Source organism: Panthera uncia, chromosome F2 (assembly GCF_023721935.1).
Source record: "Panthera uncia isolate 11264 chromosome F2, Puncia_PCG_1.0, whole genome shotgun sequence".
NCBI classification, from domain to species: domain Eukaryota; kingdom Metazoa; phylum Chordata; class Mammalia; order Carnivora; family Felidae; genus Panthera; species Panthera uncia.
Window position 1 is genome coordinate 72224355 of NC_064812.1, and position 12337 is coordinate 72236691.

Below are 12337 nucleotides of genomic sequence, written 5' to 3' on the forward strand. Positions count from 1 at the left end.
TGAACTGCTTGCTGTGTGAGTTCTAGCTCAACAAAGCCGTTAGAAAAAGAGAGAAAGAGAAGTCATGCGACCAAGCATTTCAACTACCAAGAGATCGAGAGCCCCAAACGGTGTTATTTGGAGTCCCGGTGGCCAGCAACGTGGGGGCAGTCCACGGGCAAGCTTCCGTTTTCACGCGTGCAACATTCAAAACGGGGCTGTGCAGCGGGTGACTGAGCGGGGAACGTTCGGCGCGTAAGCACAGACCGCAGGCTGGCCCCGGTCCTTCCCCCGCACCCGGCGGCCAGAGTGTCGGGCGCCTCGGGTCAGCGCGCGCCCCTCCTCCGGCCTGAGTCACGGCGCCGCGGGAGTCCCCACGCGAACATGCTCCGCTGAGCGCGGCCCGGACGCCGCGGGCCCTGGGGGCGCAGCGTCAGGCGGTGGGGCGCCCAGCGGCGCCGCCGCGCGCGAAGCCAGGCCCCCCAGCCGCACTCCCCTCCCGGCCGGGACCTCGCGGGCCGGCTCGCGGGGCCCGCCTCCCAAGCGCGTCCCGGACTCCTCGCGGACTGCAGCGGCGCCCGAGCCGTGCGTCCCCGCGCGCCGGCGCCCTGCCCTCCCTCCATGGCGTTTATCCGGAAGAAGCGGCGGGAGCAGCAGCTGCAGCTCTACTCCAAGGAGAGGTGAGCGCCGGCCCCGGCCTGCGGGCGGAGGCGGGGAGGGCCGGAGCCGGGGTCGGAGGCCGGGGCAGGGGGGCGGGAGGGGGGCCCGCTCGGGGACGGGAGCCGGGTTTCCGGCCGGGCCCCGAGAGGTCGGACCCGGTGTGGGGACCCGGCACAAAGGCCGGGGCCCGGAGCATGCCGGGCGCTCGGGCGGGGGCGGCGGCCGGAGCCCGGGAGCCGGGTCGGGGCCGGGGTCGCGTCCCGGTCCGGTAGCGAGCCGGGCGCAGGTGGGGCCACGCGGCTCACCCGGAAGAGGCCGCGAGGGTCCCGGCGCCCCGGCCCGGGACGCGAGCCCTGGCGTTCTCTGGAGGGGTGCGGCTGGCGGTGCGCGGGCCGGCGGCCTCCCCCTGACCCCCCCGGGTCACCGGCGCCGGGTCCGGGCACTGCGTGGGCGCCGTAGGGGCGTTCCGCCAGGCCTGCCCTCCGCGGTCGGCGACCACCCCGCCTGCGCCGGGACGGACCTGGATACCACGCTTTATTGCGCCTTTTTTTGTCGACTTCTTCAGACGGAAGGCCAAGGCAAGGGCCTGCCCGGCTCCCTGCCCTGCCGGGCCGCGAGGTGGGCCGCAAGAAAGGCCTTATTCTGCGAAAAGCCAAGGGCCACCCCACAAACGTGTTGTACCGAGCACTGGGTCTCATTATATACAAGACAAGTGCATTGGAAGGCTTTGCATTCAGACGCGAGGTGAGGCACAGCAGTCATTGTCCCCAGATCCCAGTAGGGATTTGGGGTCCCGCGAGCTCAATCAAATGATCTCTGAGCAGCAGCACCCGTTTAGTTTCTGATTCTCCGCCTCCAAGGGAAGTCATTTCTAAAAAAGGTCACTTCTGCCCTAAGTAAATTACTGGTGAGCGAAATAGCTTGCTGAATTTCGGGTCTGTGGTCTCGGGTGTCAAAAGGAACTGGGAACGAATTATTTTACAGTCGTTATTTTCATTGTGAGAATAAGTTATCTAGGAGTTCTGCTAGCCTGTCACGTTGTTGTGTGATCAGCGGTGGCAGGAAACAAGAATTTTCCTTTACCTTTGAAGGTCTTCCAGCTGGGCTAAATTCAATTTGCATACAACAAATGAACAGGGGAGAAAAGCAAAGTTTTATGACTTGTCTGCAGAGGCCCAATATTAAAATAGAGACCTAAAGAAATGACCAAGGCAGGCAGTTCTTTCACATTTCAGACAAAGAGACGATACATTTGTGAGGAATTGACAGGATAAAGAAAACAGGTGTTTGGGAGCTTTAATTAGTAGGGAATTCAAGGTAGAATTTAGGCTGAGGTAGTAGATGGGGGGGGGGAATAAGGTTTGTTTCTACAGCTTTCTTGGCTTTAAAGGCCTTATCTGTGGTGATAAAGATGTCTTTTTGTTTCTTAGTAGGGAGGGTATTTCTCATTTGGAAGATTCTGTTCCTGATTTCAGGCGGGAGGAGGGTCTGAGTGTCCCTGCATTGGCTATTTCTTAAGTAACTTTTATGTAAAATATGCCGCAGGGGCACGTTTTGGGACAGCCTGCCCTTGGCCTCTACAGTGGACACCAACAAAGCAGATTATACATGGAAATACAGGTGGAGACTTTAAGGTTTGCGTGATCTTGCAACATCCACACGTGTTTTATAGGTGTTGATTTGATCCGTTTTGTCCAAACATTCATATCCTTTTCTAATCTATAATGTTGGCCTGGCCAGGATATCCGTAGGTTGAAATTTCATTCCCCACTGTAGAGAAGAAGATAAGATGTATCAAAAAAACATATCTCAGACATGGCTTTCAAGAATGTTTCTGGTTTTGTGATTAGCCTTTTATCCACAGAAATGCCTTTTTTTTTTTTTAATGTTTATTTTTGAGAGAGGGAGAGAGAGAGACAGACAGAGTGTGAGCGGGTGAGGGGCAGAGAGAGAGGGAGACACAGAATCCGAAGCAGGCTGCGGGCTCTGAGCTGTCAGCACAGAACCCAATGTGGGGCTCGAACTCACAAACCATGAGATCATGACCTGAGCCAAATTCGGATGCTTAACCGATTGAGCCACACAGGCATCCCCAGAAACGCTTGTTTTTTAAATAATGACTGGACCCTAAATAAAGTAACTCATACTTGTAGAGGCTCTTCTGACTTCATTTATAATGCTTGTTTCATTTGGAAGGAGCTTGAGTAGAGTTTCTTTGTTCTGTACCAACACCGTTAAGAATCGGGGGTATTCTGTATTAAATAGATGGATGTTCGAATTTGCATTGTAAGACCTTAGAAACACTTGAATTGCCCTCATGTTCTCTGATCAAAGAGTTATTTGTAACAATTCTGTGGCCTCTTTCATAAGAGGAAAACCTGTTTTCTTTAGATTTGTCAGTTCATTCAATAGCTGTAATTTTTGCTTAATTTGCTTAGTTTATACAGCTCTACAATGTCGCACAAATCCTAAAGTCTGCACTTGCCATATCAGGAATCTGAAGATGTTGGCGCCATATATCTTAGAGTTACTTGGATCTTACTTGCTGACTGCCCACGTTTTTTAATACTCTGCTTTCCGACTTTGCAACCTTGGGCTGATGAGTGGACTTTAACCCCGAAGATGTCCTTAGAGTACCAGTTGAATGAAAGGAATCTGTCTCACAAGCAGATGTAGGCTAGAACCACGCACTCTATATAAATCTTAGAATTCACTCTGAAAGACAAGGCGATTTATTTTATTTTATTTTTTTAATTATTTTTTTTTTAACGTTTATTTATTTTTGAGACAGAGAGAGACAGAGCATGAACGGGGGAGGGTCAGAGAGAGCGGGAGACACAGAATCGGAAGCAGGCTCCAGGCTCTGAGCCGTCAGCCCAGAGCCCGACGCGGGGCTCGAACTCGCGGACCGCGAGATCGTGACCTGAGCCGAAGTCGGCCGCTTAACCGACTGAGCCACCCAGGCGCCCCATGGTGATTTATTTTAAAGCAACTTCATTTCCGGGGTGCCTGAGTGGCTCGGTCGGTTGAGCATTCGACTCTTAGTTTAGGCTCAAGTCATGATCTCAGGGTTCGTGAGATCCAGCCCTGTGTTGGGCTGTGTGCCAACGATGCAGAGCCTGCTTGGGATTCTTTCTCTCCCTCTCTATCTGCCCTACCCCTGCTCGCTCTCTCTCAAAATAAATAAATAAACTTTAAAAAGCAAACTTTATTTCTGCACAGATTTTTCCTAGCTCATCCCTTTGTGGCAATAAACACCAATTAGCACAGTGATTGATATAGGCCATTTGCTCAAGCATACCCAAGAGAACTGTTTCTTTCCTTGGGACTCCTTCGGAGGTGACCCTTAATAAAAGGCCTCACCTCTCATGCTGCTTTAGAGATTTTAGATTTCTACCACTACCCAGTAATAACCTCAGAAAAGGAGAAACCTGAAGTTAGCATTTATTTCTTTTAGTATTAAATTGATGCTACTGCATTTAGAGTAAGTGATATTTCTACAAAGATAGAAGCAGAGAGACCAGTTGGGAGATTCTTGGTGGCTGAGACCAAAGCGGAGGCAGAAGAAATGGAGAAAAGTGTATGGATTTTACACTTAGGAGGTGGAATTGACAGGTCTTGGTGTGGTAGATTTCATGTAGGAGGCAACGGAGAAAGAATCCCAGCTAGGGTTGTCAGATAACATACAGGATGCCCAGTTAAATGAATTTCAGATGAATAATGAAAAATCTTTTAGTGCAAGTATGTCCCATGCAATATTTGCTACATACTTATATTAATTTTTTTGTAATTTGTCTGAAATTCAGATTTAACTAGGTATCCTGTATTTTTGTTTGCTCAGCCTGGCAGTCCTACACTCAGGTTTCTGGCTTGACCAGCTGTACAGTAGTACCATTTATTAGTCATGTTTGTAAAGAATGCTTTGGGAATTTTCGGTAGTGTATCAGAAAATGAAGAGATACTTGGTCATTAAAAGTACATTAGTATTCTGGTTAAGATTTAGATGCCAGGTACTATATTAATTTTACTGGTTTTTAAAAATGTGTTGTCGGGGTGCCTGGCTGGCTTAGTCGATTAAGCGTCCAACTTCAGCTCAGGTCATGATCTCACGGTTGGTGGGTTTGAGCCCAGCATCGGGCTCTGTGCTGACAGCTCAGAGCCTGGAGCCTGTTTCAGATTCTGTGTCTCCTTCTGTCTCTGCCCCCCTGCTTGCGCTCTGTCTCTCTCTCAAAAATAAATAAACATTAATGGGAGGCCTGGGTGGCTCAGTTGGTTAAGTGTTTGACTATTCGTTTTAGTTCAGGTCATGATCTCGCAAGTTTGTGAGTTCGAGCCCCACATCGGACTCTGTAGTGACAGTGTGGAGCCTGCTTGGGATTCTCTCTCTCCTCCTCTTTCTCTGCCTGTCCCTGCTCACTCTCTCTGTCTCTCTCTCAAAAATAAATAAACTTAAAGTAAATAAAATAAACATTAAAAATGTTAATTAAAAAATGTGCTGTTAGGTCTTAATGAAGATCAGTGGAAAACATTTTTAAAAGGCAACTCGTGTCTTTGGAGTTGTTGGAAATAACGTGTACAGTGGGTTAGCAGATAAGGATATTTTACAAACTGCTGCATTTAAGATTTTTCTATTTCAAGATTTAGGAGTAGGTTAACTGTTAAATATTTTTATCTTCACATCTAGAGTGGTATGATGGAAGAATAGCTATCTTTTTCTGGGGTGATACAGAAATTTAGATAACCTAAGGCATACTCTATTGGGGAGTCAAATTTTTCTCTAAGGTTGTACAGCAAATTACTTAGCTATAGCTTACAAGCTGTCATTCTAGGATAAAACATTAGTGATCGTGAATTCTATATTGGGCACACATGTTTCATTAATACTTTTACATAAGACACTTCTTCAAATTCATCTTTGCCTCAAACATTCCATGTGTGTTTAATTCTCTTGGTTATGCTGATCCCAAATTTCTTGGCTGATGTGAAATATCTTTTACTTCAAGTGTTATCAGTTGATTCTGTATTTATTATACTAATGATGCTGGTTGAGAGGGCCAAGTGACTTGCTGTACTCCTGTTTATTCTTTCATTTCCGAGACTGAGCATCCCACTCTTTCAGTATCTCAATTGGGATGTGCCCGGTGTTGAATTTGGAGACTTAACTGCGGAATCAGCAGTTAGAATGCTGAAGGGTTGAAGGAAATCTGCCTGTGACTCAGAAATAGGGCGTGTTTTTCTCACATAAGAGCAAACAAAAAAACAGTGGGAGAAAAAATAAATGCTGTAAATATTTTGAGTAATTTAGAATTTACATTGGCTTTACCCAAACTACATTACTAGCCCTTCACCTTATGCCCTCATTGCTGTCTGACATTAATTTCCTCCAAAATGGCTACTGTTTAAGAAGACACAAGAGAATGCTCATACATTTTGAGTGGATTTGCTGTATGATTTTCATTAAGGAAAAAAAAATTTTTTTAATGTTTATTTATTTTTGAGAGAGAGAGAGGCAGGGGGGGGGGGCAGAGGATCCAAAGCTGGCTCTGCACTAACAGCAGTGAACCCGATGCAGGGCTTGAACTCATGAACCATGAGATCATTACCTTAGCCAAAGTTAGATGCTCAAACTCGCCTAGCTTCCTAGGCGCCCCAAGAAAATCTTTTTTAATTTTGTTTTAATATTTATTTAATTTTGAGAGAATAGAGTGTGAGCAGAGGAGGGGCAGAGAGAGAGGGAGACACAGAATCCGAAGCAGGCTCCAGGCTCTGAGCTGTCAGCACAGAGCCTGACGCGGGGCTTGAACTCACAGATCATGAGATCATGACCTGAGCCGAAGTCGGACGCCCAACTGACTGAGCCACCCAGGTGCCCCCCCCCCCACCAAGAAATTTGTTTTAATGTGATATAAAATGGGTATGGCCATTTAATGAATTCATTGCTTGTTTTATTTTCCTATATACCATTGTGATTTCATCTTTTACCCATCAGACATGTAAAATTGTGATTTAACATTTATAACTCAAAAGATTTTGAAAATTATTTTGTTTTTCATTTTTAATTTGTGTTTAGTGAGTAAGGTCTGTATAATACTAATGCTTTGAAATTATTATGACTTAGGTTATAGTTGTTTGTCACAAACTGATGTGAGGTTGAAAATAGATGTACATTAATATTGATATAATATCTGTATATCTGTTATGTTAATCTTGTTAACTGTGTTTAGATCTTCTTTTTCCTTAATGAATTTTTTTGATTGACTTACCAGTTACCGAGAGATGCTTCATGATGCAAACTTTGACTAATATTTCCATCAATTTTTGCTTATATTTTCAGGGGTTGTTATTGAGTATGTAAGTTTAAAATTGCTATCTTACAAAATTGAATCTTTAGTCAATATATGATGACTTCTTCTAGGAATGATTTTTTTTTCTGTTTTGTTTGATATTAATATAACTCTATCAGTTTTGTTTGGGTTATTTGCATTATATGGAATTTTTCTTTTTTTTACTTTCAACTTTTCTGTGTCCTTAGGTTTTAGACGTATTTTTTACAAATAGCTTTATAGTTGGATTCTTTAATAATTCATTTTTTAATAATTTTTGTCTTGAAAGATTAATTTAGCCCATTTATATTTATTATGGTACAGATATATTTGGATTTATTTTTATTTTTTTATTTTGTTCTTTAATTTTTTTCTTATTTTTTTCCTTCATTTGGATTAAGACTCTGTTCTCTTTCATCTTTCCTGAAGAATATGGTAACTTATATATTCTGTTTCTGTTTTTCTAGAGCTTACCTTGAAATTTTAACATTTATATTTAGCTTAAGATCTGAAGCTAATCATTCTCTTACCATCCCACCCCACTCCCCGCCACCTTCCTAACAATATAAGGACCTTGGAATACTTCTGTCCCATCCAAATTATAGTCTCTTATTGTCTGGTATTTTCAGTCTGTATTTTAAACCTATAAATTAGATTTTACAATTGTCTAGTTTATGTTTATATAGTTTTACATGCATGTTTACCATTGTCTTAGTTCAGCATTCTTTCTTGCCTATCATATCTTCCATGTAGAATTATTTTCTCTTTCCTGAAGAATATCCTTTAGAAGTTCCCCTAATGGTACTAAACTCTTCTTGTCTGTCTGAACATGTGCTTATGTTCTTGTTTTGGAAATCAGTCTTGCTAGATGTATAGTTTTGGCCCTTGAACAAAAGGGGGTTTGGGACACCAACCCCCTGCGCAATCAAAAATCTATGACAAAATCTTTGACTCTCCCCAAACTTAACTATTAGATAGCCTACTGTTGACTGGAAGCCTCACCAATAACAAACAGTTGATTAACAAGTATTTTGTGTATCATATGTATTATATACTGTATCCTTACAATAACGTAAACTAGAGAAGAAATGTCATTAAGAAAATTATAAGGAAGACAAAATACATCTACAATACTGTGGTATATGTATTGAAAAAAATCCACATATAAGTGGGTCAGCACAGTTCAAACCCATGTTGTTTGGGGGTCAACTGTAATTTTCTCAGCATTTTGAAGATTGCGCAAATGAAGGGAGATATCCAGGGAATATGCGCCCGACTTGCTGAAGCATTTTTTGGTGGAGGGGATCTCAGCTCCCAAATGAAGAGAAAAGGTGTGCCTTGCCCCAAGGTACAGCTCTTAGCTACCTGGTAAGATCAGGCTTCAGACTCCAGGAGAAACCTGGACCCCATGGAATGACCAGGAGCCAGGAAACAGTAGAGCTGTGTTGTGATGGAGACTTGACTCACCATCCAGCTCAGCGTTTGTGGCTATGCGTTGGCCTCGCCCCTTCTCTGACCTGACTGGGGCTGGTAAGCCTTGCACTTGAGCCCATATGATATGGCAGGATAGGGACAGGATTTGTTGTATTTGTGCCCGTGGTTAAGGAACCACCAGCACTTTCCCTGGCATAATTAAGGCACTGGGGTCCAAGCCTTGCATTTGTCTGGACTGTTTGACATAGAAGCATAGTGGGTTTGTGTGGAGCTTTGCAGGAGGCTACTTTTTATTCTAGAGGAGACCAGCCTGCCACAAACCCCTATCATTTTTTTAAAAACAATTTTTAATGTTTGTTTATTTTTGAGAGAGAGAGAGAGAGAGAGAGAGAGAGACGGACTGTGAGTGAGGGAGGGGTAGAGAGAGGGGGGAGACACAGAATCTGAAGCAGGCTCCAGGCTCCAAGCTGTCAGCACAGAGCCCAATGTGGGGCTGAAACTCAGGAGCTGTGAGATCATGACCTGAGCCGAAGTCAGTCGCTTAACCGACTGGGCCACCCAGGCACCCCACAACCCCCTATCATTTAAGTCTGATTGTTCTTTGTAACATTGATCTCTGTCTTTTCTCTGGCTGCTTTTAAGATCTCCTCTTTGTAGTGCTTTGCTGTTTGTCTGTATAAAAATTTCTTTTTATTCACCTGTCCTGATTGGTATTTCAAAAGCTGAAACAGTTTTAGAAAATTTGGAGCCAGGCCTTCAGCTCTTAGGATATTACTTTTATTTCTCGTAAAGTCTCTTTAATATGTATTTTTCTGTGCTGCCTTATGGACTCTTTAAATCTATCTTACATTTTACATTTTTTTCTCTAGTTGCCTAATTTGCTGTCTATATCATCAGTTTGTTCTAATTTCAATTATTTTTAAATTTCTAGTTTTGGGGGGGGTCATTTATAACTGCCTGATCAGTTTTGATAAAAGTCTGTTTCTCTGTTATACTTTTGATGTCCTTCTGTTTCTTTAAACTTCTCTATTGGAGTGCTTAGATATAGGAAATAAGCTATCTGTAGCTTATACAGGTTTGATTGAATAGTTTGTTGCTTGTATTGAGCCTCATTCAGTAATTTTGTTCCTTATTTTATGATTTTTTGATTGTGTCTTCTTGTTCCTTGGAAGCTCCTTCTTGGGAGTCCTTGCAGACCTGGATTTAAGGTGGAGTTTTCTAGAAAGTATTTGCGTTCATTTTTGCCTGGGGTGCTGAGAGAGACCACACTGGTTTGTCTGGAGTTTTATTGGGCTAAGTAAGTAGTGTGAATTCTAGCCCCAGATGTGTATCAAGACAGGCTGGTGGTTTCACATTCTCAAGGAAGACGGACTTTGTCCCCAGCCCAGCCAGAGCCTGGGTCCTACCATCTCCCTCTGGGGAAGGGTGGGAGGTGGTTTTTATTTCCATCCTTCAAGGGTATTAACTTTAGGGATTCTAGCTTTCTCTACCCCTGTCCCCCTTCCCACTGTCCCCTCAGGACACAGGGCATTTAAGTGCAGGCTCTCTAATACTCAGAGTTGGGCAAACACCCAGGGGAAAAGACTGCTCCAGTGCCTGCTAACTTCTCTCTTCTGAAGCTTTTCCTCACTTTCCCATCACCTCAGCCAAGCATTTGAAAAGAGATTTCAGTAATTGATCCAGCAATTTTAGAGGCTCTGTACTGAGATTGTTTCTCTGGACGTGTAATCTGCCATAATGTCTGAAATGGGATTCCTGCTGATTTGTGTAAGCCCGGGTTTATTTAGTAAATCTATAAACCCGCTGGTTAAGAAGAGGCTTGAGGTAATCTAATTTGTCTCCCTCCCCTCAATTTTATAGTAAAGTGATTTGACTAAAAGTCTAATGGCCAAGTCACGGCTGAACTAGGGCTAGAAAAGATACTGTCCTATCCGAGCCCATCTCCTGTGCCACCACAGCGTCCTGCTTCTGTTTTAAAATGAGGTCTACTTATTTTTATGGTATCTCAGAAACGTAGAATGACTGAGGAACGATCGAAGCCTGGTGTACGTGGCTGTTGGTTAGCATCTGTTGTCCTCGGGGTAATCCACGGGCTGGTGGCATCAGCACTGCCTCAGAGCTCCTTAGGAAACGCGCAGTCTCAGGCTGTGCCCCAGATCTCTCGCATCTGAACCTGCACTTTAACGTGATCCCTGGATGATCGCACACACATTCACGTTGGAGAAGCACTGTTCTAGAGAACAGTAATTAAGTATTTCTCTTTTTCTTTCCTTTTCTTTTCTTTTTTTTTTTCTTTTTGGTTTCTTTGAACTATGCTTCTCGACAGTTTAGGGAGTGCTCATGGAGCATCCTCCCTTGATGAGGAAATTGAAAGTCTTCGAGAGCGTAGGTGATAGTTTTGCCATTTGTTCTCGAAGATAGTTGAGACTTGAGAGCAGAAGTGATTGGCTTTACGGATGGTCAATGAAAGGGATTTTGATATCTGAACCATCTTGTCCAGGAAGTAACTGCATCTTACAAAGTCAGAGGAGAATGTAATTTCCTAGAGTCTGGCCAAGGGCTAGAGTTTTAAACTTACTCCCAAGGGAAAGGATCACAAGGGCAGATGAAATGGTGATACTGGTTACACTGGAAGACAGCAGGTAGGAGATGAAATGCTACTCCAAGGGAAGAAGGGGCAGTAATTTACATGAGAAAACAATGGGTTCAAGACCTAGAAATAACATTTAGTCACACAGATGTCTCTGTGCAATCGTGTGGACCATGAATGATAAAATGAGTCGAATTTTATTACAGAAGATGATTAACGGTGTGTCTTCGATGGTGCTGAAGCTTGGCAGGACAGGACTCCAGATTGGAAACTAGTGCTGAAAAGCTGCAGAGCTATACAAAAGGAAAGACCTGTCAGGAAGTGAGGCAGTGCACCCGAATGTCAAGAAGCACAACTGCAGGGGAATCCATGACCAGAGGGGGAAACACCCAGGGCACTTACTGGAAAGAGGAGCGGAGATCATTGCATTCACTTGTTTTAAGGCATCTGAGTGAGCGGGAAAAAATGGCGGATGTGTACCTCATGTAGATTGAAAACAGGAAATAGCACCCAGAAAATGACAAGAGACCTTACTTAGTCGATGCTTAGTGAGATACAGTTATTGTTTCTTGAGTTTCCTTGTTGAAATTTCCTTGTTGATTTATCTTAAGACAGAGAGCTTGAAAGCTGTGAAATTCTGAATATTAAAGAGAAATTACTTAATTAAGTAGCAGTGCTGGAAACCTTCAGGAAAAGCAGTCCATAGCAAGTTATTTGTTGTTGAAGCCCAGGGTCGGGATCAAGAAGGATTCTGTCATACATAGAATCTAGACTTTTAGAAGACAGATACTGAAAGTTTCAATGAAGAAAAAAAAAAGATAGGCATTTTTACTGGACTCTTCTGGAATGGATATTGATCCAGAAAGTTGTGAAACTGTCAAAAATAAAATTCAGAACATTCACGCCAAATGGTCTTTGGTAAAGAGTTACAGAAAATCAGACAAACAACTAAACATAGGATGGTCGTACAGGTAGTGTTCCTCTGAGCTTATAATTTTTTTTTTTTTAATTAGCAAAAAGAAAGTTAAAGCCCCAAATGGGAATGAGTGGTGGCTTTAAAAACTGCTATAGATTAAAAAAATTTTTTTAAGTTTCCTGATGTTGAATTTAAATAAGCAGGCTGCTGGGTAGGGCCCAGGCCGCTACTGTAAAATTGATTTATAACAGAGAAAGTGGTTCTTATTTTGTACTCTGTCATGACACGAACCTTCAGACTGAGAGTAACAGAATAAGCCTACGTAAGATGGGTGAAAACGTGTGCCCTCCCCTGCTGTAAGCTGCTGGGAGGGTTGGTGTTTGGGACCACAGGATCGTTTTCGTGATCTAGGAACTTTGAAAGTTGCAGAAAGAG

The 12337-nt window shown here is 43.6% G+C and overlaps 1 protein-coding gene across 1 annotated transcript in view; it reads left to right on the forward strand.

Annotated features, from left to right (window-relative positions):
- Positions 1-415: 415 nt before the first annotated feature.
- The window catches only part of NSMAF (neutral sphingomyelinase activation associated factor), a 61913-nt gene continuing 49991 nt past the window's right edge, over positions 416-12337 (forward strand). The window contains exon 1 of the mRNA XM_049633377.1: positions 416-659. Coding sequence (XP_049489334.1) covers positions 601-659 — 59 coding nt within the window. The 5' untranslated portion in view covers positions 416-600. The remainder of the gene's footprint in view (positions 660-12337) is intronic.